The 25,734-nt window shown below is 41.6% G+C and overlaps 1 protein-coding gene across 5 annotated transcripts in view; it reads right to left on the bottom strand.

Annotated features, from left to right (window-relative positions):
* STN1 (STN1 subunit of CST complex) overlaps window positions 1–25,734 on the bottom strand; it is a 40,723-nt gene that overhangs the window by 10,056 nt on the left and 4,933 nt on the right. For 3 of the 5 annotated variants that reach the window (XR_009533020.1, XM_060104606.1, XM_060104329.1), the window contains exons 3-9: window positions 22,345–22,440; window positions 17,525–17,593; window positions 12,818–12,976; window positions 11,968–12,091; window positions 10,673–10,847; window positions 5,821–5,943; window positions 2,813–2,885 (exon numbers count right to left, since the gene is read on the bottom strand). Coding sequence is in view for 4 of the 5 variants with exons in the window: in XM_060104606.1 (XP_059960589.1) it covers window positions 2,813–2,885; window positions 5,821–5,943; window positions 10,673–10,847; window positions 11,968–12,091; window positions 12,818–12,976; window positions 17,525–17,593; window positions 22,345–22,440 (819 nt within the window). In the remaining variant the exon portion in view is untranslated. The remainder of the gene's footprint in view (window positions 1–2,812; window positions 2,886–5,820; window positions 5,944–10,672; window positions 10,848–11,967; window positions 12,092–12,817; window positions 12,977–17,524; window positions 17,594–22,344; window positions 22,441–25,734) is intronic. The other 2 variants (XM_060104407.1, XM_060104486.1) reach the window with 2 other exon arrangements.

Genomic DNA, 25,734 nt, shown 5'->3' with positions numbered 1-25,734 from the left:
CCTCTCTGCCTGAACCTCTGTGATCAGAAGCAGCAACTGGTGATCAGAGCACAAATCCCTGATACATGGAGGACTGGGTCCTTTTTGCCCCCGCTAGCTCCCACAAGCGCTGTACAAACTTCTCCAGAAACACATGCACAGCCGCCTGCCATGTAGCTGGGGATGGGAGATGATAGCTGTTACTAAGATCTGAAAATTGACTAAAATTAACCCCAATTTATTGTCCAAACATTCCTCTGGAAGTTGCTAGCCTTGACAGACTCCAGAGTTCCAAAACAGCTACATCAGACAGATGCAATTGTTGTCTAAGTGGAGGGAAGGATTCTTGGTGTTCTTACTCTGCCATATTCCTAAGAGTTTCATAAAACACCAATTTATTTCATCCTCGTAACAACCCACCATGTAGGTATGATTATTATCCCTGCTTTGTGTATAAAGAAACTGAGGCACAGACTTGCTCAAGGCCACACAGCTACAAAGTGGCAGAGCTGGGATTCAAACCTAAGCAAGGTGGCTCCAGAGCCCAGCTCTTCACAACTATGCATGTGGCCCATCTTCAGACAAACCCTATATCAGTGCTTTAGGGACCTAAAACTGGCCCATGTTTATAATCCTTTCATTATTGTAGGTTTACCCTCTGCTGAAATATTCATAAGTGACTAAAGGTTTTAAGTTCTCCTACCAATCATACTGCCAAGGAAAACTCAATGCTATGTTTCATACGGAAAGGTTAGAAACAAACTGAAGGTTCAGTAGGAATACTTAAGTAAATGGTTGAATATCTATCAATACATATAGTGGAATACTGTGCAGCCATTAAAAAGACAGGTACTTTTACACATACTGTTGCTGAATGACCGCTAGAAGCCAATGTTAGATTTAAAATACAAGGTATAAAACACTGAGTATGGTATGCTAAGCTTTACTTATGTTTTTTAGAAAGGATAAACTATACAAACATGTTTATAAGTGCATATAACATCTCTAGAAGGATATGCCAGAAATTGGTAACACCCACTGCCTTTGGAAAGGGGAACACAGAGCCTGGGGCTCAGTGTTGGGAGGGAGTCTCACTTTTTCTGTGTATGTTTTTGTACTTTTTGACTTTTTACCCTGTGCATAAATTATTCAGAATAATTTTTTAATGTCATAGGTATTTCTTATGAAAAGGGGTGGCTGCAACAGACTCTGACAGTTCCTACAAGGTATGTTTACCGGTATTCTCAGTTACTCATGCTCCAGAATTTGTCTCCTGGGAGTTTACTAGTTCCAGAGAATTGGCTTATGTTTTTTAAAGGCTCCCATTTACAGACTGAGTAGCAGAGCCTGTCCACCTTGACACACACGCTCACCAAAGCAGGAGCTGGCCTGTGGATTAGAAGTGGATATAAAACCTGCCACTTTATAGGCCCTCAGGTCACCAAGGCTGTTTGGTTCTCCTAAGAAATGAAGTGTGAATTGCTTTCATTTGCTTCAGCAGGCCCTAGGATTACTTTAATCCACCCTGTTCCTAATACACATCAAAATGAGAATGTAGCCAGATGGCGTGGGACTACCATGAGTGCAGGAATGTCACCTGGGGACCAGCCTCTCCTCTCATCCCTTCTTGGTTGAAGAATCCCACATTTCACAGCTCTAAAAAGCTCCTTAAATTGTGGATAGGTGGTTTCTCCCCCAACTAAAGGATATTTATCCTTCTTGTTCTGAATGACGTGAACAATAGTTAGAAACCTTGCATTAAAATAATAGATTGCTTTCAGTTTATTTTAAGAGCTGTTGTCACACCACTCTGGGAGGTGACTTCATGGGTCCTTAAAAGCTAAATAAGGCTGCATACCATAAACACCAGGGCTGGAGATCTGGTCCAGCTCCACCTGCTGACTCAGCCTGGAACAGGTCCAGGCCCCAGGGATATATGGGCTTTAAGGACTGGAGATGGACCTCCCGGGAGAGAAAGAAAGCAGAATGAGGAGGCCTGTGCTCATTAACAAGCCTTTCCACTTTTCTTCTGGCGTCATTTGTTGACATATGCCAACATTTTTTAATAGCACATGTTTGCAAAAGGTAGACTTTGAAAAGTCACCTTTAAGAGCGATCAGTGTACACAGGATTTAAACATAGGACTAAGGCTTTCTTCTCTTTCTAACTAGTATGAAAATGGTAATGTCTGTTGTCAGACTCTCTACAGTTTGAGTTTCTAACCACTAGGGGCTGACCTAACTCCACTAAAACCAACTATTTTCTCAACCATTTCTTTTGCAAATTATCAGGTTTCAAGATGACTGAATTACACTGTTCACAAACTGTAATGTCTAGAACCATTCCTCCCAACCTTGAAGGGCTTGATGTTAGAAGAGAGGAAAATGTCAGGTTTCGGTTCAGAGACAAGAAGGAAGAGTGGAACAAGAAATAACACAAATTACAGAGGATATGAAACCAGAAGGATGTTAAAAAGTCCTAGCCTAACAGCTGACCTTGCTGTATCAGAATCACTTGAGGAGCTCACCTGTCTAGCCCCCATCCCAGCCCCTAGTGAATCAGAATCCCTAGGGGTGGTACCTGAGTGTTGTATGTTCAAAAAAGCTACAAGGTTGACTCTTACGTGTGGCCCATGTCAGAACAACTGTGCAAGGCTAACGCTCACTTTAGAAAGGAGGAGTCTGAGGCTCAGAGAGGGCAGGTATCTTGACCAGTCATGCTTCCAAGTTGTTACTGGGAAAGGCCCCAGGTTTCCTGACTCTCCATCTAGTGCTCTCCGGGAAGGAACAGCCCCCTCCAGGGCACCGAGACACATGTACATTACACCACTTACGATTTGGTTTCTGGCAGTCTTCTTGAATGATCTGGTGGATCTTTCTGTGCAATTCTTTGTCTTCTCTGGTTACCTAAATAGGAAAAACAGTTCGGAAAGAAATGTTAAGTAAAACAGAGGTTGTGTCATCCAGACTCCCAAATTAGTCTTTAGGATAGTTTCTAAAGATTTCATAACAATCCGCAATCCTACACCAACAATGAGTGTCGCTTTTGATACCTGGCTAGTTGTCAAACCAGTTCTGTCCCTAAGTAGCTCACTGCTCTGAAGTCCACCCACAGGCATATTCCCTCGGGAGGTGGTTTACGGGGGCCGTGATAGAAAGAAAAGCTGGAATCCCTTGCTTTCAAGGGGCAACTTTCTTCTTAAATATTCATAACACATTCATAAAATCTATCTTATTCATTAGATTCTTGGGGGAGGCACAAGTGATCAAACCGGAGGACTCTTTCCTCTTGTGTTTCTTCTTTTCTGTCTTGGGTTTCACATTCCTTCACCCAACCATGGGGAAAAAAACAAAAGAAATAAAACTGTAAGGCAAAGCTAGCAAGAGAGTAAATCTAGCTTATGAATGGAAACACTGTCTGTTCTCAAAGGCAAAAATAACCAAGGTTCCTTTCTCAGCCAGCTCCGGTAAGAGGGAAGCAGCCATCAAATGGGTTTCACCATCATGTTCAACAGTAAATCTAAAATCAAAGAGAAATAAAGGGAAAAAGAGGAAGAAAGGAAGGGGAAAAAAGGAAGAACGGAAGGAGAAAAAAAAAAAGTACGCAAACAAACACATATGTCAGGAATGCTCCTTGGACTGACTTGGAATGAGCAGATTTAAGAATGGGGATTCTGATAAGGACCCTTCTCTGGACTTACAGGGTGTTGGGAAGATTAAGTACGGTAATGTGGGAGAGCTGCTGAAAGCTGGAAAGCACTATACAGAGAGAAGATAACTCTGTCCCTGAGGCAATGCCCTCAGGAAAACAGAAACCTAGGAGCCAGGGTTGAGGTAGAGGGGGGCGGAGTGAAGTCAGAGAAGGGGGGTGGCTCTGCTGAGGAAAATAGAGCTATTAGAGCTGGATCACCCCATTCCAGCTCAGACTGATTCACAGGAGGAAGTGCCCCAGCCCTGCCACACCTCATCCCTGGACTGCTGCCCATGGTCTGCTGTTCCTCAGGAAGAGCGGCTTCCTACTGACCCAGGAGGCCACGCAGAGCCTCCCGGGGGGCGATGTGAGGGTGCGGGTGGGAGTGGGAGGGTGTTAGGGTGAGTTGCCCAGCATGAGCTTCTCCAACCCCACAAGAAGCAACCAGCTCCCACCAGGCCTGCCCATCCTGGGAGGTGGGGGGAGTGGGGGGCTGCCCTCACCCTTATACGGAATGGAATACCCTTTTCAGAAGTTATTTAAATAGTATTTAAAACACATCTTAATTGTTTTAAATGTTCTAAAATGGGGAATCACTAGAGTTAATCAACATCAAGAAAATGTCCTATCAAGGAAAGCTTCCCCTCGGGAATCATGCCTGTAAAGAATGAGGCTGCTGACTCTAGGTCCATCCACCTCACTACAAATTTCGTTTCTTTTTATGGCTGAGTAATATTCCATTGTGAAGTAAGTCAGAAAGAGAAAGACAAATACCATATGCTAACACATATATACGGAATCTAAGAAAAAAAAATGTCATGAAGAACCTAGGGGTAAGACGGGAATAAAGACACAGACCTACTAGAGAATGGACTTGAGGATATGGGGAGGGGGAAGGGTAAGCTGTGACAAAGCTGAGAGAGTGGCATGGACATATATACACTACCAAACATAAAATAGCTAGCTAGTGGGAAGCAGCCGCATAGCACACGGAGATCAGCTCGGTGCTTTGTGACCACCTAGAGGGGTGGGATAGGGAGGGTGGGAGGGAGGGAGACGCAAAAGGGAGGAGATATGGGAATATATGTATATGTATAGCTAACTCACTTTGTTATAAAGCAGAAACTAACACACCATTGTAAAGCAATTATATTCCAATAAAGATGTAAAAAAAAAAAAAAAGAATGAGGCTTCTGGGATCTCTCAGAGTTCTGATCTGTCTTCAGGAGAATCGCTCACAGCTGAAGCTACATCTATGCTACTAAAGTGGACATCAATATCGATAACAATATCAGTATCAGCTTGGTTCCTCCCATATTGAAGGTGGGCAGTGAGAGGTGAACTTTTAACTCAAAGTATGAGGTAGACAAGCACTTGTACCCCTGGTGGGAATGTTAATTGGTACCACTTTTGGAGGAGGCAATCAAAAGCTTAAAGGTACATGCCCTTTACTCCAGCAATTCCTCTTTTAAGAGTCAATCTTATGGAAATACTTACATAAGTCCACAAAAGAACAGACATAGCAACACTATATGTGAGGACAAGAGTTGGAAACAATATAAATGTCCATCAGAGATAAGTGGTTAAACAATTTATGGCAAGTTCCCACAATATGGAAAACCATGCAGATGTCAAAAAGAATGAGATAGATTTATAAGGACTAATATGGAAAGATGACTGTGATGTGCTATTTTGGCATCCCAAAAAGTTGCTGAGCATTATTTAGAGCAGTGGTTCTCCACTGTGTCAGGGGACACTTGGCAATGTCTGGAGTCGTTTAGGTTGCCACAGTTGGGGGTGCTGCTACCGGCATCTAGTAGGTGAAGGCCAAGGATGTGCCAAACATCCTACAACGCAAAGGACAACACCCCACAACAAAGAATCATCTGGCTCAAACAGTGCTGAGGCTGAGAAATCCTGATTTAGAGGAAGATCACATTTTTTTGGTAACAGGAGCATATATTTACATGTGTGCAGAAGGCTGTACTGTTAAAAGCGGTATCTTGAGGAAAGATAAGGGCCAACTTTCACTCCTTACTTTGTGTACCTCCTAATGACTGATTTTTAAAAAAACAGTAAATAAACAATCCTAAGTAATAAATATATTTGCAATTGAAGCTAAGAAAAAAAATTAAGTTGCAGGTCTCTTACATAGAATAGGTTATCAAAACCACCATCTTTCTGGAAAACAAGTCCTTCTTCCTGCAGCAGCTTTATAGCATTCCTAAATATACTATGAATTGCCTTGGAAGTGGTGTCATTCTTAAAATCCACCTGTAGGAAGAAAAAAAGGAAAAAAAAAAAGAAGAAAAGAAAATAAGTCCCATCTTACAGCACTTGAGGGCAACTCCCTAGACCAACTGGTTATAAATTCACCCAACAGGCTTTTTATCTGCTGAGTCAAAAAGATTCAGGTACGCACGGGCCTAGCAGGATGGTATTTAAGGAGGATTGGGAAGTTTGCTCCGGCAGAATCACACTCGATAAGTGTTCCACACCTTGGGTATGATTTTTTGTTTGTTTAATTCATTTAACTCAATGATATAAAATGGAAATCTCAGAATGACAATCTTTGATTTATTTTTTTATACAGAGCCAAAAATTCTACACCTACTGGCTCACTTTTTTCATTAAAATTGTGGCCATATATACAACCTCTTCCTACGGACATCAAAGAATTTTACACACATTGAAATAATAAGTTGGGGATTCCAGCACATAGAGAGTATTAAATAGACTCCTCATTTTAAATGGAGGACAGTGGAGCAAACAGCTGTGCAGAGATCTGTCAAAGGGGAGGGTCCATGGGCTGAAGGTGGACAGGGCCCTAGGGGAAGCAAGAACACCATGAGGAAGGACCCTCTGCTGCTGTCAGTTTGCTCTCTCCTCAATTTCAGTATCCCTTCCCTTCTCTAAGAGTCAAGTTTGCCTAGAGAGGTTACCAGGTCATCCTACTTCTTATTTCAAGGAGGCCAGGTTTTCAGCTATGTCCTACCATGGTTAACTAGATTGTGTGCTTCTTGAGTTGGGGACTCATCTCGGCCACCTGCTCCCTGACACATAGTGGGTGATGGAGAAAATATGTGTGCAATCAGGGGAAATACCCCATATAGGTAGGCGATATCCTCCTAATTATTCCATTAGGGATTTTCAGTTCATTCCTAAAACAAAGGAAGTGGTAAGTAATAAGTGTCCTTCAAGGTACAGATCCATTTGTAATGTGACAGAAATACATCAAGATACAAGAAAGATCAGAGTGCCAAAGAAACATGGCAAAGCTTCCAAAAGGGTGTTTGAAGGCACAGTCCTACTCCTCTAATGGAAGGTCCTTATGGAGGCTGTCTGGGGCAGCACCCACAGATGCTGAAACAGACAGCGGGCCTGGGATTTGCTGATGACATTCCCACAAAGTGACAGGGAGAGGAAAGGAACTCCCAGATGGCCTCAAGTATTGACAGTTCCATCCTGAAAGAAACCTTGGCTTTCTAGAAGAGGCCTCCCAGACAGGCACTGTTTGAATCTAACAGATCTTGGTGATGTTTCACAAATGTGCTCTCCCGAGCTGAACAGGAGAGACTAACATTCTTAATTAATAGCCTAGGTTTTTCCTCGACAGAACAGGCCTGGAGAGCCTGGCCAGTAGAACAGGAGGGCCTGAGAGTTGACAAGCACTCCAGGTTATGACAGCACCCATTCTCTGAAGGGAGAATAGGTTGAGAAATATTTGATGACTCCCACGGGCAGAAAAGCTATCTGGGTGTGTGTAGAATAAACACCTCACCCAGCGATCCTCAGTCACATATCTTTTTATTCAGGGGGGCTTGAGGCAAAGCTGTTTTTAATTTCATACGTGAGTGCTCTGACTTAGGAAAAGAATGCTCAACCCAACACAGGCTCCCCTACCTGACTTTATAACTACTTCATCTTCATAATTCTCAGGAGATTCGTCTTCTTTGGTCAATTTAATATAAGGATTCTAAGGGTCGAGTTTATGAGGTCTCTTACCAATATAGAAATAAACTGGAAACTGACTAGAAATGTTGTTGCACGATTATTCCTGTCATTAAAAATGACTCTTGGTTATCCTCAGACCATACAGAAAGCCCGGTTCCTCCTCCCGGATTTCAGTCAGATCAAGCAGCAGGAAGAGAGGGTGTGAGGCCTGGGAGAGTAAAAGCAGTTTCTGCTGTGAACAAGGAGGACCCAGCAGAAAAGGTTCTCTGTAAATATAAACAATATGTGAAGCTTCCTTTCCAAAAACATTTGCCTCAGCTGACCTCAGGACATAATTCCCTGCTGGTTATAAAGACACAGTCTCAAGGATAAAGCCTCCAATCGTCCCTCTAGCTAGTAGCTTTTCCTGGCCTGAGATGTGTGTCTTTCTTGTCTTTTTCTAAAGAGCAATGACAGACTCATCCCATTCAGGAAACCAAAACTGTTCAGAAACAAAAACAGTGACCGGCTGAACGGGCTGAGCCTTAGCGGGGCCTCTCCTTGTGGCAGGTCAGGAACTGGGTGGATCTCTGAAATATATATATAGTCTTCATTCCCAAACAAACTCAACATTTATCGAGTTGTCAAAGAAACAATGGCTTTGCAAGGTTTGCTTATCATGTTTCTGGATTTGCTAAAAAGGGCCACTGTGGAAAAAAAGAAAGGGGGAAAACATTCAAACCCACTCTCCCCAGCCTCTAAGCTAAGACAACATCACAATGATTTTTTTTGTTAAGCTTTCATCTGTATGACTACAGAAAGTGCCAAAGGATCTAAGGTTTCACCATCATTGTAAAGCATCCTGGGTCTCCCAGGCTCTATTAAACAGAATTCAATTTAATGACACTGACCTCCCCAACCAGAGCCATGTGAGGGAATAATTCATAAATGATGGAAAAGTAGTTTCCAAAGACAAAACAGATATACTGCCATATTCGTTTCTTTTTAAACATATAGCACCGGGCAGACACAAATTTCTGCTCTAAGCATTCTCAAAAAGATATCACACCAAAAGTCCTCCCTGGAATGTTCTGAATGGAGAGGCCTTTTAGTCCTCAGTTCTCCCTACTTAATTATCGCAGAAGAGCTGGCTCACAAGAAGAATGCGGTCTTTGCTAAGCTTCAAAGTTTCCTTCTAAACATGCCAGGAGAGTGGTCAGAAGTCCTGGGAGGCCAAGTTGGCATTGAGCCTCCTCTAAATGATTAAATGGGAGGAAGGTCACTCCTGCTGCCAGTGGACAGCTGGGGAGCTACAACTGTGCAGAAGCAACGGTGGCACAGAACAAAGCGGCCAGTCCTGACCCTCCCCACCTCGGTGTTTCCTGAAACAATATCCCTCATCTCCATGTATGAAATTGCGGGTCACTGGGCACGCAGCCTGGTGACAGGAAGAGATAATCAAGTTCACGAATGAAACTGAGAAGCAGTGGTCATGCTTAGGAGGTCAGGACAGGGACCTGGTATCTCTTCCACCAGAATCACAAAGAATAATTATGTTACCTCACAAGGGTACTCATGGCAGCCCGGTTGGTAATGGCAAAAGACAAGAAAACATCTAAACAGTCCAGGAATGGAGAGACCCCTTAAGGAAATTATGATACACATAGTGAAAGATTCTTATAGAGTGGCAAATATGTAAGTATGGCTAGGAAAGGACCTATAAGACATGCTGTCCAGTGAAAACCGAGGTAGATATCGTGTTTAGTATGATACCATTTGTGTAAAAAAGGGGATACAACTACTTCTAGTTTATATATGCAGATTATCTCCAGAAGGATACTCATGAGACTAGTAATGGTGCTCGTCTCTGTAGAAAGGGGAGGAGGAAGGAGGATGGGAAGGAAACTTAAAAACTAGACAGTTTCCTGGACTATTCCAACTTTTATTTTTTATTTATCTATTTTTGTTTTCTCGTTTTGGTTTTTGGCTGCGCCGCGCAGCTTGCAGGATCTTAGTTCCCCGAAAGCAGTGAAAGCACCGAGTTCTAACCACTGGACCACCAGGGAACTCCCGGACTATTTGAATTTTTAAAACCATTCATTCCTTCAATCAACAAATAATTGTGGAGAGCATGCTTTATGCCAACCCTGTTCTAGAGAGCAAAGAATGAGACAGACAAAGCCTCTGCTCTCAGAGAACTTAAATTCTGGTGGGGTAATAGGCACACAAACAAATAAATGCCAGTGCTATCACGAAATGTGGAAACAGAGTGATAACACAGTGAGGAAGCTGGTGGCTATCAGAGCAGAAGGTCAGGGAGGGCAAGAAGGTGACATTCAAGCAGAGCTCATTCCCAGTGGAATAAATGAAATAAATAAATACGAGTCGTGTTACAGCAACAAAAAAACTAAGGAGATGCAATGAAAAGGAAAGCCTAAAACCAAAGTCTCAGATAATTCTTAATTCCAAGCAAATAAGTAAACACCAGACAACTTGAGTTCACCTCTAACACTATGGGTGTTAAAAAATGAGGACAGCTCTTTCTAGGATGAATAAAAAATTACTTGAGTATTCTCTGCAATTTTTACTTATAAAGCAGACTGAATACAACTTGATCTTTATTCAAACTCCTAAGACATGACAGATCAACCTTATTCTGGAGAAGACAGAACAAGCCATTAAAAACCTTGGTTCGAGTTCAAGAATCATCTTGCTGATCAAAAAATAATCTTGGAAGGATAATTTTAGCTCTTCTCATCTACTTCCCCCTCAGTTGGTTCCTGCTGACATTAAATACTCATCTCAGTGAGTACTAAGTGCTATGAACCTTATACTATTTTTTTTTCTACCTGATGATTAAGCTTTATGAGATTAAGGAGGGGAAGAGGGCATGTCCATTCTCCTTTCAAATTCTCTGTGGTCAGTGACCTTTCCAGAATAGAATCAACATAACCTCTATACTCCGGGTACACCCTGTGAGTCTCAATGCCACAGTCATGTCCACCCACACCCTCCATCTGCAGATGTGGGGCAGGGGCCTCGAATTCTCACATGGGCATGCCGCACTTACTCGCCCGGAGCAGTCGCTGTGAATCACAGGCTGGTTGGCAAGGGACAGCAGGGACTCCACCGTTTCCAACTCCTGCTGGTAAAAGGTTTGCACTCTGTTCTCCACAAGGAATTCTTTGACTTTTTCACTCAGCAGATACGTGAGACTGTCAAGGTCCAGGGCGCCTGGATTGCTGCTGGGGGAAAGTTTTAACAAGCCTTGCAGAAAACGATTACTTTTGTTCCTTTTGGACACATGTAAAACTGAAACAGCTAGCAAGTGCAATACTACACTGACACATGTTTTTGACATAAGGAGCAGTTCACCCAGTGAACACTGTGTGGTTGTTTAAAAGGATGAGGCGGAACTGCAGGAACTGATATTCGTGATAGATTTAGAAAAAAGTCAAGCTGCAGAATAGTATGTAAGGGACGGTGCCATTTTTGTAAGGAAGCAAATGACAACCCACACAATACGTGGGTGGATAGTCATGCTTGTGTATGCAACCAAAGAAAAACGTCTAACAGGATACACACATCAACCTCTGCACAGTGGTAACCTCTGGGGAATGGTACTGACCGCGGGAGACAGGAAAATGGAGAACTTCCACGTTTTACTTTATACAGGTCTACAGTTTGGGTTTTTTTAATATAATTTTTTGGAATATGTAATCTATAAATATTGAATATGTTTAAAAAATGGAAGGGTACATGGTGAAGACTCTCCTTTCTATCCTTCTTCCAGTCCCCCTCCCACCGCCCCCCCCACCAGCAGCCACTATGATTATTTCTGTCTCCTCTGAGTTATTTGAGGCGTATAGTAACAAATATACATATATTCTTACTCCTCCTGTTTATTTTTCCATCCCTGAAAGAGAATAAAATCATCCCTGGTTGAGAGCGACTGGTATTGTTTCTTTGATTATGATGTGCCTTGGTGCAGTCTTCTTCAGGTTTCTTGCCTTGGGGTTCATTGAGCTTCTTGGATCTGTGAGTTTACAGTTCTCATCAAACTTGGAAAAATTTCATCCATGATTTCTTCAAATATTTTTTCTCTGCTTCCCCCTCCACTCCTTCAGAGACTCCAATTACACATATATCTTCCTTACCAAACCTTAGAACACCTGCACTATGAACACCTTCACTTTACAGGTGAGGACACTGAGGCGTCCAGAGGGGGACAGACTTGCCCGGAGCCCCACAGTGAGTGAGTGGACAGTTCGGGATTTGGACCCAGGCCCACCCCAGAATCTGGGATCCCACTGGTTGGCCTCATTGCTGTGGTCACATCCTCGGCAGTCACAGTCCAGAACTTACCTCAGTGCCTCTTCTTTCTCGAGGGCTGGGTTGCGGAAAGGCTGGTCATAAACTTTCCTGTAGATGGTGGGCAGCTCAAGCATCCTTGCAATTTGAATGTTGCACACTGGATCATCCACTTTATCTAACAAGCCACAGGGGAAAACATGCCACAGAAATTACACTGAGATTAGTTCTTTCCCATGTCCAGATTGCTGCCAGGACAACAGTAAACGTTGCACTTGGTGGGTCTCCTTCCTCATGGATGCCCAGGATCACAGACTAAATGCACTGAATGGTTCCCAGTCATCCTGCGAGAGGGGATGCAATACCCTAAGTGACACAGGCATGGCCAGAGTAGACCAGGGCTAGGGAAAGCACATGAGTGTATTCACTGATCTGGTACAATGGTGGACAACTGGGCTGTCCTTGAGATTTCCAAGTACAAACCAGCCAGAGCGGTGCAAAGGGCACCACTCAGATGACAGAGAACTGTCACACTTTTGATTAGCTGTTTTCTTTCAAAGTTAATGGACTCAAAGGTGTTCAAGAAATTTCCATCATTTTGAAGACTATGAACACTCTTCCCTAAATGGATTCACACTCAGAGACTCTACTATGTTGCCCAAATATTGAATAAAATTTGTCAGCCATAGACAATAAATCACTTGTTTTCTTTCCCAATTTATTTATAGTTACCTCTTCAAAATAAAATTAAGAAATGCTACTTTTCTAAAGAAAGCATGTTGTTCCTTCATTAGAGTTAAATCTTTTTATTTGAACTTTTTAGAAGTTTGACTTTTCGCTAAATGAGTTTACTGGACACACACACAGAATAACAACCAATTTGGCAGAGATATCTTGTGCTTACAATAAGCAGTGGCATAAATTTCTCGCTCTCCTCTGTACATGCGGACGTGACCTCTGATCCGGATAATGTCCCCAATTTCTACCTTTGTTCTCTGTGCAATGGTCTCTTGCAGCTTCTTAAGCTGTGAGGTTAAGCTCAGCTCTCTTGCACTCGTAGCAGCTGTAGTTGTTGGGGCCAGAAGGAAGGAGAGAAATGCGTTAACACAATCACTCCACCACATTTGAGAGAGAGTCTGTGGTAAGACCGACATGAGACACTTATTTATTCTACTTCTGATTGGTTGCTCTACTGTAGGAAATCTGCGTAATCTTTCGAAATCCTCTACTGGATAAAAGGCATAAGGCTTGACAACCCAGTGGGTGAGTTCCAGTCTTCTTTCCTACCCCTGCATCGCCTGTGCAAAGGGCTCTACGCCTGCCGGAGCTGAATTCTGTGTGAGTTCAGCCGGGTTTGGTGGCAATAGCTCTAAACAACCCTTTAAAATGTCCTTGCTGGGAGATAGAGGCCTGGCCTGAGGGGAAAGGTGCCCAAGAGTCTACATTTGTGGTTGTTTATGGGGAAGGCAAATTAGCCAGAGTTTGATTTTCCACCAAGGTGCTCAACACCCTAATCTCTCTCTTTTCTTTGTTGAGTAGCTAGGCTAACCTTCTCTTTCTCTCTCTCTCTGTTCTAAGGACTTTATAACCTATCAGTGCATCCAATCCTCACAACCACTCTTATTATTAGCCCCATTTTTCAGATGAGGAAACTGAGTCACAGAGAGGTCAAGCAACTTGCCCACAGTAAAACAACTAGTTAGCAACAAAGCTGGAGTTCAAACCCTGGCAGTCTCTGACTCCAGAGCCTTCCTGCTTATTCTTTATTCTCTGCTGCCTGCCCCATGAGTATACTTACATTTTCCATGGTTATAGCTCATGTGTGTAAACAATTTTGTGTTGTTTTTCTGTCTAGCATCACTTCAAATACACATACGTATCCACAGAATCTATACAACTCAGCATTTTAAATAACAAAATAGCATTCTGTCATGTTCATATGCCACAGTTTGTTTAGCTAATCTTGTTAAATATTTCTTCCTTCTTTCATAATTTTTTATTTTGGTTTTTATCACTAGCACTGTATGGGGCTGAGAGGTCAGCTTGGGTGAAGGGAGTCAGACAGACCTGGCTTGAATGTCAGGTCACTTCTTATTAGCTGTGTGACCTTGGGCAGACTGCTTAACCTCGCTGTACCTGTTTCCTCAGTTATGATGCGGATTTAACAGTCCCCTTCACATATGGAGCTGTTGTGTATGATCTTAGTTAACCCTTACATCATGAGCTTTAGTGCAATGTCAGATCTATAGGAAACATTCAATAAATGTCAGCTACTTGTGAAAATGAACAATTAAGCCCTCAAGACAAAAATTTTGTTTTCTTTGGGGTCTTTCATTGGGGATTACTGGATAGAAAAGTACAAACAGGTTTAGAGCTCCTTACATATTATCAGAATGTTTGTCAAAAAAACCCAATCAAACCATTCTCTTTTTACAAGGTGTCACCAGCAATGTGTGTAGGCTTGCAGCTCCTATACTGGCTTCAGTCATTTGGATTTTTAACACCTTAAAAAATACATAATGATTCTATAATGTTTTATTTTTGCTTTTAAATTGCCAGAGAGACCATGTGTTTTTATATAAGATGATCTGCTCTCTGCATTTCTTTATGTATAAGCCCTTTATCTCTTTTGAACACTTTATGTTCATTTCTGAAAAAAATGCAGGGAAGCTTTATCAGTTATGCTTATTACATCCACTCTCCCCATTCTACTGCTTTCGTTTTTATGTTTATTTGATTTCATTTTAATACATAAAAGTCTGAAAAAAATGTTTTAGTTTATCCCTCTCGTCACTGATGATAGCTTTCATTGCTTTAACAGCTTAACATATAAGAGCTTAACATAGATACCCCCATATTTATTGTGATAAATACACAACTCTATCTTCTTTGGGTTATTTTATGTAAGTTGTAAGACAGTGATCACAGTTACCTCTTTTTTAATATTGTTATCTACTTGAACCAACAACATTTGTTAAATGCTTACTTATTTCCTGCTGTTGTATTATTTCTGCTTCGTCATATACTAGGGTTCCTATAATGGAATGAATAATGGTCTGTTGATCAAATTTTGTGCTTCCTAATCTAATACAACTTAGATAACCATGGCTCTGTAATGTGCAAAGGCATTATTACTTTTAACACACTGACTACAGTAAGGGAAACAGCAACCTAAGGAGCCTGGAGAACTTTGCATAGACCAGTAACCAATAGCTTGGAATCTAGACACAATCAGCATTAATGTTACTCAACTTACTGGGTTTCTTCAGAAAATACCCAAGTATTACTTTTTAAAAGGTTATTCTGTCTGGGTTCCTATCCCTAAGTCCTCTTCCATTTAGGCTGAACTTTAAAAGTATTTATAAATTTCACTGCCATGATTCAGACATTATAGGTGATAATAAATGCTTCATATAGCACTGCTGAAATGATCAGACTGAGGGCTGGTCTGAGAAAAAGAGGCTCAGCTTTCATTTAAAGGGTGAACCAAACTGCCAAAAGAAGGTCTCAAGCTGTGTAATTTAATGAGTATAATGAGATAGTTGGAGCCTGACGGAATTTCATTTTAAGTAGCCTATTCCACGCTGAGAGATAAATCCTCTTTAAAATTCTAATATTAAGCTCCAAGCTTTCTTAACTTTTCTCATAAGCTAAGTCCAAATGGTACAATCAGTGTGACATTTATAGGAGTTAATATTATATTTTTATACTGTAACTGACTAGAACATGATTTTGACTCAGACTAAATTTTGTTTAAAAAAATTAGTCTTCAATGGACACTTTCCAGTGGAAAGCTTTAAAACCGAGGGTGATTAAATTAAAGGAGAGAATGGGCTAGTTGGGAACAATTTTAAAATATCACTTCATATATAACATGATGAGAATCACTTTCAGGCTTTCTCCTTGTACCCTTACCCTCACTTCTTATTCTCAAAGCAATTTCTGATTAAGGCTACCAACTGTGACTGTTCATCTATTCATCTACTTACAGATATTTTAAAAATCTCACTTTCAGTATTAATAGACATTTTATCTAAAAAATCATATAATATTTCTGCTGCCATTTATTTTTTAAAAAAGAGTTGATTTTGAAAATTAAAACAATGTCGAAAACAACAGTTGATAAACTACAGCCCATGGACCAAATCTACCCACAATCTGTTTTTGTAAATAAAGTTTTATTAGAACACAACCATGCTTGTTTGTTTATGTACTGTCTATAGTTGCTTTGGTGTTAACAATGGCAGTGTTGAACAGTTGAGATGCAGACCATACGGCCCACAAACCAGAAAACAATTATTGTCTGGCCCTGTACAGAAAAAGTCCGCTGACACTTGGTTTAAAACAAGAATGCGTATTGAAACTACACCTTCTGATTGAAGATCGTGACAATACCACAACCATAAATCTGCAAATAATTTTAATACCCTGGACATATATGAAAGTTCAAATATCTGATTGTCTTATAGGTTTATTTCTTACCTCTGAGATATCTGCACAAAAACCTGTTGTCTGCCTTAAGTTTTTTCTAATCTACAAAGCTTCCTAAACTAAGTAGTACCACTGATATAGATGTTCCCAAATTAGGAAATAGGAATACCAAAGTTATATGAAAGTGATGGCCAAATTCTAAATATAAATACATCAGAAAATTAAGCAAAGGAGCATCTCACTGGTCAGTACAGTCAAAGTAGGAAGTTGAGATTCTGACAGGTAATGTCAAAAAAAAAAAAGAAGAAACTACTCCAAGTGTTACACATTCTTACCACGCGTATAACAGGAGGACATAGATAGTAGATGTTAGATATCAGAGCAGGTAATATTTACTGAATAACCCCAGTGTATATGGCATCATAATGCATATGCTATAAAACAGAGAAAAACAAGGCCCCAGTTTCCATAGCTTCTCTAGAACCAAAAATGATCACCACTATTGCACAATATATATTTTTTTAATATTATGAACTTATGCAACTCAAAAAACTACCTAAGGACTATTAAAACAGGCTCAAGAAATTCCAAATGCTGTTTCAGTTATAGTCAATGAGTTCAATATACTATTTTAAAGTTCTTTTTTAGTTTATATTATTTAATGGCTAACTTCAAGGGAATCCTATCTTACCTTCTCATCAGTCTTAGAACTCCTGGCATATTTGTTTGAACAAGCTAGAGGTTTCAGAAAATTTAGATCATGGGAGCATAGATGTTAGTGGCAACCATGTCAGGGCAAAGGCTTTCAAAAAAGCTTTGGTCAAGTGATATGCCCAGAGCAAGGGGATTCTCACCTGATCAGCAATTAGGCTAAACTATCTTGACCTGTGGAATAACTGGCATGGTAAAAATGAGACACTGAAACTTCTAGTAACCTATTCACATTCCTGTAGGCTTAGGAGGAAGTGAGCTCCATAGAAATGAGAGCAAGAAAAGCAACTGGCTGCCCACTAATATCAGTTTGCAGAGCAGCCAAAGTTCTGGGTGTAGTGCTTCAAGTTGATCAGTGTAATTCACCAATGAATAAATGTGAAAATTATTCCAGCTAGTCTGCTGAGCTACCCTGAGTAAAATCTACTGGTTAGCTGTAAAGGTAAAGAAGCGTGGCAAATAAAATTACCTGATGAGGATACGGTATTATTCAATTTCTTCCAGCAGATGCAGTTTATAACTCCAGTGCTATCATCCACTGCAAGAGAAGCGTAAAAGTGTAGAACAGAGATATGGGCATTCCAGGTGAATTAGCACATTGCCATTGCATTCAGCCGAACTGAAAGATGACATTTTCAATAGCCTGGTTGGGCAAATCCCTGAGCAAACTTTTCTTCCACCCTTAGAAATAATCTCTCACCACACTCCAGTGGGAATTGCTTGTCTGCAATGTCAGTGTAATACATAAGCCCAGCAGAATGTAGTCAGCGTTTCTCTTACCCCATCTCAAGGGTATTAACCTCTCCTAAAAATGGTGTCCTCAGGAAGTTAAGTGCAAAGATCTCAATATCTGCTAACATGTAAAATCAGCCTTGCACTCCAACCTGCAACCAGAGACCGCTGCCTGATCTGTGGTTAGAGGCACTCAGAGCACAGCCATCTGTCACCATGTGCCTCTCTCGCTAGCTTGCTGACTTACCAAGACAAAGCATCCCAAGTCTTTTGGCTTGGGCTTCTCTTTGAAAGAGCTTCTGCCCAGTCCTTACCACTGCAGGGGATGTAAGGAAAGCTAAGCATATCACAGAAGGGCAAAGTTTTATTTTCATAATAAAAAATAATTATACTTTGGTCACACAAGCAGTACTGGTCTGGCTTATTTTAGCCACAGTGCAAAAAAAAAAAAAGAATTTCCATTGTACTTGGATTTATAACTGCAGAAAAATTTGCAGACGTTTCAAGGATGATAGGATCAAGGAATGAGAGGTGTTTCTCTTGGCCTAATTTTTGACAATCTCAGAACAGGGGTTGATCAACATGGGTTAAGTGGGCTTAATGATTTTTAAAAAATCATCAGCTAGACTGTTGTAAAAACACATGTAATTTAGAAGAAACATATGGCAAAATTCCTTTATTGCTTGTTTAAGTCTGTGTTTAAAGCAGAAGCTGAGAAGAATACTTCTTATACTGAAATAAATTCTAGATGGATTTTATTTTATTAAATACAATATAGGTAAACTTAAGAAGATGAGAAAAAAAATGGGTGAATACTTTCAATCCTGGGCTTACAGTTGGTGGGGGGAGACTTCTTTAAACAAACCTGAAAATCACAACTCATTCTAAAAGTCTGATATATTTGACCAACTAAAAACTAACACTGTATAGCAATTTTCCAAATAATGGAGTTAATATCTTAATATATAAAGAACTCATATAAATTAATAAGGAAAAGACCAAAACTATAAGAGAGAAAGTGGCAAAGAAAAAGAATACGCCATTCATGGAAGGTACAAAAATGACCAGCAGACATATGTCAGTATGCTAAATCACTAGTTACCAGAAAAAAGAAAGCAAATTTAAATAACTTCTCAACTACTAGAATGACAAATATTAAAAATACTGATACCCTCATATGCTGTTAGCAGGAGTGTAAATTCATACCAAATTTCTAAAGACTAAGTTTGGAAATGTGTATCAAATTTTGAAATGTATATATCCTTTGACTTAGTATTTACTTCCAGTAATTTATCCTAAAGAGAAAAATGGAACAAATGCACAGATATATATATTTTGTATAAGGCTGTTCATTATAATATTGTTTATAGTACTGGAAGTTGGAAATAACCTAAATGTTTATAAATATATAAGTGGTTAAATAAATTACAATGGCAAGGCATATGAGAATACAAAGTTATAATGAAGATCCACGGTCATTGCTATTAATCTCATTGCAAAACAGAAATTATATATATATAGCCATATATATCATATATAATCTAATTGATGTAAAACATTAAATAGTGTGTTTTGACAGAAATGATCTTAAGACATGAAAATGCTAACAGCAGTTTCTTTTGGAGTATGTAGAAGGAACTCCATATTCAATGTATACATTGACTGTAAGCCTAATTCCAGAAACATTAAAAACAGAAAGAAATAAGGCATATCTATATTTCTTCATATTAGGAACATGTTAGAAAAACCAGGAAGGATGTTCACCTAAACACTGATATTGTTTTTATCTGATTTACAGCATTTCACATGAGCTTTATGTACTTCATTAAAATTTTCTCTAGCTTTAAATTTTATTTCATAGTGAGTATCATTTTAAGAAGCAAAAAAAAATCAATAAGGAGATTTTGAGTTAAAAAATAATGTATGACACTTCTAGACACACTACTTCTCTGGTCACTTTAAAATTTTGCCTTATAATTCTAAGTCAAAAAATATTAGCACATGAGCATTTGTTCTAGAAAACGTGAGGCCATTCTGGTCTTGACTGTAGTCTCCCAGGATTCTAGGTCTGAGCTTGAGTTGCTGCCAAGTGCTCTGTGTGCTCAGGGCACTGCCACCAAACTCTCTGACTTCCTGGTTGGTAACCTCTCCCAGCAGACACTGCCCTGGCATCCCGAGGCCTGGCTACTGGAAGGCCCTGGAAGGGGAGTGTCCTTGCCAGGCTGGGCAGTGTCCTCCCTAGCTAGGCAGCATGGCCTGGGCTGCCGGCCTTTTGTTTCAGCCATGGGACGAATCAGGGTGAGCAGGAAGTAACCCCAGCGTATAGGCCTGCAGTGAGTCAGGAGGAACAGGACCTGGGACAGCAGGAGTAGCCACCTGGCAGGTGGCCCGAGAGCCAAGCTGGGCCTGAGAACATCAGGGTATGTGCAGCTCTCCCTTGAACAGGCCTCACAGGAATTAAAGTCCCAAGTGTTTATACTCTCAATTACTTCAGCCTTCAGACACTTTTCATTTCCCCACAAACCACAGATGTGCCATGCTCTCACGACATCCAGTCTAAGAGAAATGTTTACTGGGGAAGAGTCAGCCATATTGCCTTCATCTCTTTATGATGGGAAAAGGGGTTAAATGAAATGCCTTCAGGTCAGAGGCATTATATCTGGCCTGGTTCTACAGACAGGACTGATGTCCTCAAATAGCCTCATTCTGATCTAAAAATCAGAAAATTAAAAACCAGATGCAGCTGATTTTTGGGGGGGTGGGAGGAGGAGCATGGGACAGAGAAAAATCTCTTTTTCTTTTTTTAAAAAAATTTTTAATAGGCTTTATTTTTAGAGCAGTTTTAGGTTCACAGCAAAAGTGAGGAGAAGATACCGAGGTTTCCCATTATCCCCTGCCCCCTCACACATACAGCTTCCGCATTACCAACATCCCCACCAGAGTGGTACATTGGTTTCAATTGATGAATCTACATTGACACATCATTATCACTCAAAGTCCATAGTTTACATTAGGGTTCACGCTTGGTGTTGTATATCCTGTGGGTTTGGTCAAACGTATAATGACACACATCAACCATTAGAGAATCATACAGAATAGTTTCAATACCCTAAAATTCCTCTGTGCTCCACCTATTCATCCCTCCCTGCCCCCTGATTAACACTGATAGAAAAATCTCTTTTTCTTTTAGAATTTGAGTTATATGGAGACTACACAGCACACTGGAGTCAGTAAAGAGACTGGACCCATCAGTGGAACCTTGAGCAAGTAACTGAGCCTTAGTTTTCTCATCTATAAAATGGAAATAATATCTGTCTTTTCCCATTTCAAAAGATTGGGAGGAGAATAACATGAAATTATGCATGCATACGTGCTCTGTAAACTGACAGATACTATCATTTCATCACTGGTACTTGGAGAGGAAGTACTATAATGTACCACAGATAATGTACTTGCCAGCAGCTGGGTATGCTGTAGGAACTGTTGAACTGCCTGGAGAAAAAGAGAACCAGTATCTTTGGTAAAATAAAGCAGAGAAGAGATCCAGTATGGGGATGCATGACAAGATAATCTATTTCAGAGTTTTAAAAAAATATAAGCTGGGAAAAAGCAGAGGGCATGAGAAATCTCATCTCTCACACGTTATTGTATAAGCACAAGACAATCATCCCCAGGAAAATGAATATATGTTGAAGAAACTGTATCTGTAAATTATCAATCATGCACAGACTGCCAATGAAATGTTCTTGGTCACCTAGTTCAACTGCCTTCTGTTTTTCCCCAAGTAGAAAAAGAATACAAATCCAAGTGAATAAAACAAAAAGTGACAATGTTAATTATAGCAAAGGTTGGAATTCAAAGTTAAGTTTCCCACAGAATATCCAGCTTGGCCTCTTAACTACAGAGAATCTTAGGCAATATATTAAAATGATTACATTAAACTCAATGCAAAAAAAAAGTCAAGACCCATGACACTAAAATCATATTCTAATAGTTCACTGGTGTCCAAACTACAGAAACCCTTTACTTAGTTTCTATCATCATAAGGGAAGGGAAATTTTCTGATAATGGATATTTACCCCTTTGGGTACTAAAAAGCTTTTTTTTTTTTTTAACTGTTCTGGATATAAATCTTATAAATTATTTTTCATATCTCCCTGTCTTCTTAAAGAGTCTACTTTAATGTTAATCTGGCCTTTTATTTTAAAGGTATCAATATAAACATATATTACCATCCTTTGCTATTTATAGCTATGCTCTAGGTATCAGGTATCTGTCCCTGATCAACCAGTGACCCTAGACTGTAGTTTAATTCTTCTGCCTCCTAGCTCCCCAGCAGCTGTCACCTGACAATATTCATCAGTATCATTCCCACCCGTTGCCTCATTTTACACTTAGTCCACGTTGGTGGCTGCAAATGGTTCCCAATAGAGGACAAGCACATGGGGGTTATGAGAGGCCCCAGCTGCTCTGAAAGGCTGGGGTTGCTTCAAATTCAGTGTCCAGCTAAGTGGGGTCCTTCCACATAAACTCAGTGTCAGACATAATTGTTCTTACCTCCACAAATGTAGAAAGCATCTCTTTCTCTCACTCCAATTACAGTTCCCAAGATATCTACCTGTTTTATTGGATGCCCATTGTAAAAAAATACACCTGAAATTAAAGGGAAAAAAAGGCAAAGTCCATATAATTTATGATGACATTTTCTGCTTCAGTAAATGTTAACTGTGTCAAAAATCAGTGGCATGCTGCTTGCTAAAATTTCAGACTTAAGAATCAGCTCTTGACAAATGCCAAACCCCAAGAAATTCAGATGTCTTTTCCTCAAGGGTTATAAGTAGAAAGTGTGGCTTTAAAGAAGCTTGTACTAGCACAGAAAAGAGAAAACCAATATTGTCCAACTAGATTTGGTTAATCTTCTTTCCACTTGTGAAAATGAAATGCACCTGCCTGTAGAACTCTCATAAGGGGCCTAAAAACAGCCGCAGTATTATGAGACACAACACAGTACTACGTTTTGAGGGACTGGAAAAGGAAAGAGAGAGGAAACCAAGAGAAAAGGCTTTTCTAGGAAACCAGTCATCATTTCTACGAATTAGCAGTAGCACTTTTTTTTTTTTTTTTAAGAAAAAGAGAAGATAATTAGGTTACAAAACACTACCCTTTGGGGCCAGCAGATTACGACTCAAAAACCTCTCTTTTTAAAATTCTATTTTCAAAGCCTAGGCAACAGGCCAGCAGGCAGGTTCCCGCCAGAGGAGAAGCGTGAGAGGAAGAACCCTACCCACCGACTCCCAGAGGCCTTTTTTGGACTCCGTGACGGAGATGGAACAGAGGGTCTCCTGGCAGTGGTGAGCCCTCAATTCCCACCCGAGACCCCAGCGCTGTCCCGGCTCCCGTGGGGCCCCCAACATCCTTACCTGAACTGCCTGTTTGGGCTTAAGCTACTTGCATTGTGTTCCTGTCACCTGCAGCTAAAGAGTCTGGACTAAAATCCTCTCCAGGCTTTTTTTTTTCCTCCCTACGATGAAAGAATTCTTTACTTTCAGAAAGAGGCTATAAACTTTTAAATGGCGACTTCCTTTTCAAATAAATACATGAATTGCAAACAAAGAATCAGTCATCACTTCAGGTATTTGGCCACCCTCACCCTCTCTGGTCCTCGCCAAGTCTGGTCAGTCTGTCTTCTCCACATCCATGGGGGGAGGGGACCCCGCAGCCTGAACCCTGAAGCCCTTCAGGACCCCCAGAATGGCCTCCACTGATGGTTCTCTTGTTTCCCATGTGGACAAAGGGGCTGGGGACCAATCGCCCATGGCCGCATCCCCAGGGGATGGACAAGGAGCTTCTGATCCTCAGTTAGCCAGAGATTCCAGGGGAGTGAGATGTGGTTTGAAGATGTCAAATTCAGCCGAAAGAAGGGCCCTCCCCCTAGCAGAGGCATACTTCTAAAGATGACTTAGTGGACTGGAGACCGTGCAGAGGGCAACCTTGGGGGCCAAGAGCTGAAACGGCAGGGCCACATAAGGGAAGGAGCCTGGGTCCCTGTGTCATCTCCAGAGCAGAGTCGCTTCCCTCCAGGAACACTTGGACTGAATAGGGTCAAACTGGTTCCACAGAAGATCCATGAAATCTTAAGAGCAGGACGGTTCTGATTGACTTCTCCTGAGTTCTTACCATTGAAACCCAGTGATGACCTGTGGGGAGACCCTCAGTCCTCCAGCCCTGCCTGCCTGCACTGATCAGACACAAAGGAGAGAGGGCACCTTCAGAGGAGGGTGACCCCCATAGGACCTTTGCTGGCAGACTTGGGCTTACTGCAGCAGAAGGGAAGTTTAAATGGGGAGAATGAGCCTACCTCAGGGTCAGGGGCATGGCATCCTCTGCTGAATGAAGTGTGCCCCACCATCATGCCCTGACACGCTTGTGTGCAGAGACAGGCTATGGTATGGCCCTGCTTTGGTCCAGCTTTGCTGTAGGGCTGAGGCGGGGGGATGAGGGTGGCCTGAGCTCCACACTGGTCTCTGGCTGCAGTCAGCCCTTTCTGCTTCCCCAAATGCGCTGGACTTTCTATCTGTGCGCTGAGCAGAGCCAAGTTAGAGAGAGCTCTTTCCTAGACCTGACTGGCCTCTGTCTCCCCCAGCCTAACTGATGGTCTGTCCTGGTTGCCGGGCATTAGAGACAGTGTGCGCCTGGTGCCATCAGAGACGGTACACCCCCCCAGGGCTCTGCGTGGCTGGTGTGGCTCCCAGGACACCAGCAGTGGGAGGCCCTGTGGACCCATGGAGGGCCTGCTGCCTGCCCCTGAAGAGTCTTTCCAGCTGGTCCAGAAGCCACTGTGGGGTGCTCTGCTGGTGATGTTGAAAGCTTGAGACAAGCCCTAGGATTCTTTGGGTCTTCCTGGGACACCCTGGTATGTGCCGCTATGGTGGTTTTTATAATGAAGAGCCGACACGCTTTAAGAAGGGGAAAAGAGCCAGCCAAAAGGTGTTCTGCCTGGGCTGAAGTATACAGAAAAGGCAAGTATACAGAGAAGACTGGACTGATGACACAAGCCAACAAAGTCGTCAAGTCACCTGTGGTAGATGCCAGTCCTCCAATATTACCAACTCTGCACTGGGCAACACTTGAAAAAACCTGAACAGGTCTCCACTGGAGGGCACAGTAGACTTTCTTGAAAAAATACAGAAAAGGGAGCTCCCTAAACTTTCTTTTTTAAAATTTATTTTATTATTTATTTATTTATTTTTGGCTGTGTTGGGTCTTCACTGCTGCCTGCGGGCTTTCTCTAGCTGCGGCGAGCGGGAGCCACCCCTCGTTGCGGTGCGCGGGCTTCCCATTGCGGTGGTTTCCCTTGCTGCAGAGCATGGGCTCTAGGCACACAGGCTTCAGTAGTTGTGGCACGTGGGCTCAGCAGTTGTGGCTCACGGGCTCCAGAGCGCAGGCTCAGTAGTTGTGGCACATGGGCTTAGTTGCTCCGTGGCATGTGGGATCCTCCCGGACCAGGGCTCGAACCTGTGTCCCTTGCATTGGCAGGCAGATTCTTAACCACTGCACCACCAAAGAAGCCCCTAAACTTTCATCTCATAGACTGACAATGCTCGTCTTCAAAGAGAGAGTCACTCAAAGATGCGAAAAAACAAGGAAAAACATCATAAAAGCAACAGAAAAAGAACAATGGAGGACAAATTAGCAGAAAATAACAGATGGTTTGAATAAAATCACAAAGAGAAAATTGATTGAGAAGGATATAAACTGCTTGGAAATAGAGAAGAAAGTTGCCCCAGTGTATAGAAACTTGAACTATACACGTCAGAAGCACAACCTGAACAGGAAGAAGGAGGACATGGATGGGACTTCCCTGGTGGTCCACTGATTAAGACTCCACGCTTCCAATGCAGGGGGTGCAGGTTTCAGGGAACTGAGATCCCACATGCTGCACAGTGT

This window comes from Mesoplodon densirostris, chromosome 1, assembly GCF_025265405.1.
Source record: "Mesoplodon densirostris isolate mMesDen1 chromosome 1, mMesDen1 primary haplotype, whole genome shotgun sequence".
Classification (NCBI taxonomy): Eukaryota; Metazoa; Chordata; class Mammalia; order Artiodactyla; family Ziphiidae; genus Mesoplodon; species Mesoplodon densirostris.
The sequence above is the reverse complement of the archived record's forward strand: the minus strand, read 5'-3'. Positions and strand labels throughout refer to the sequence as shown.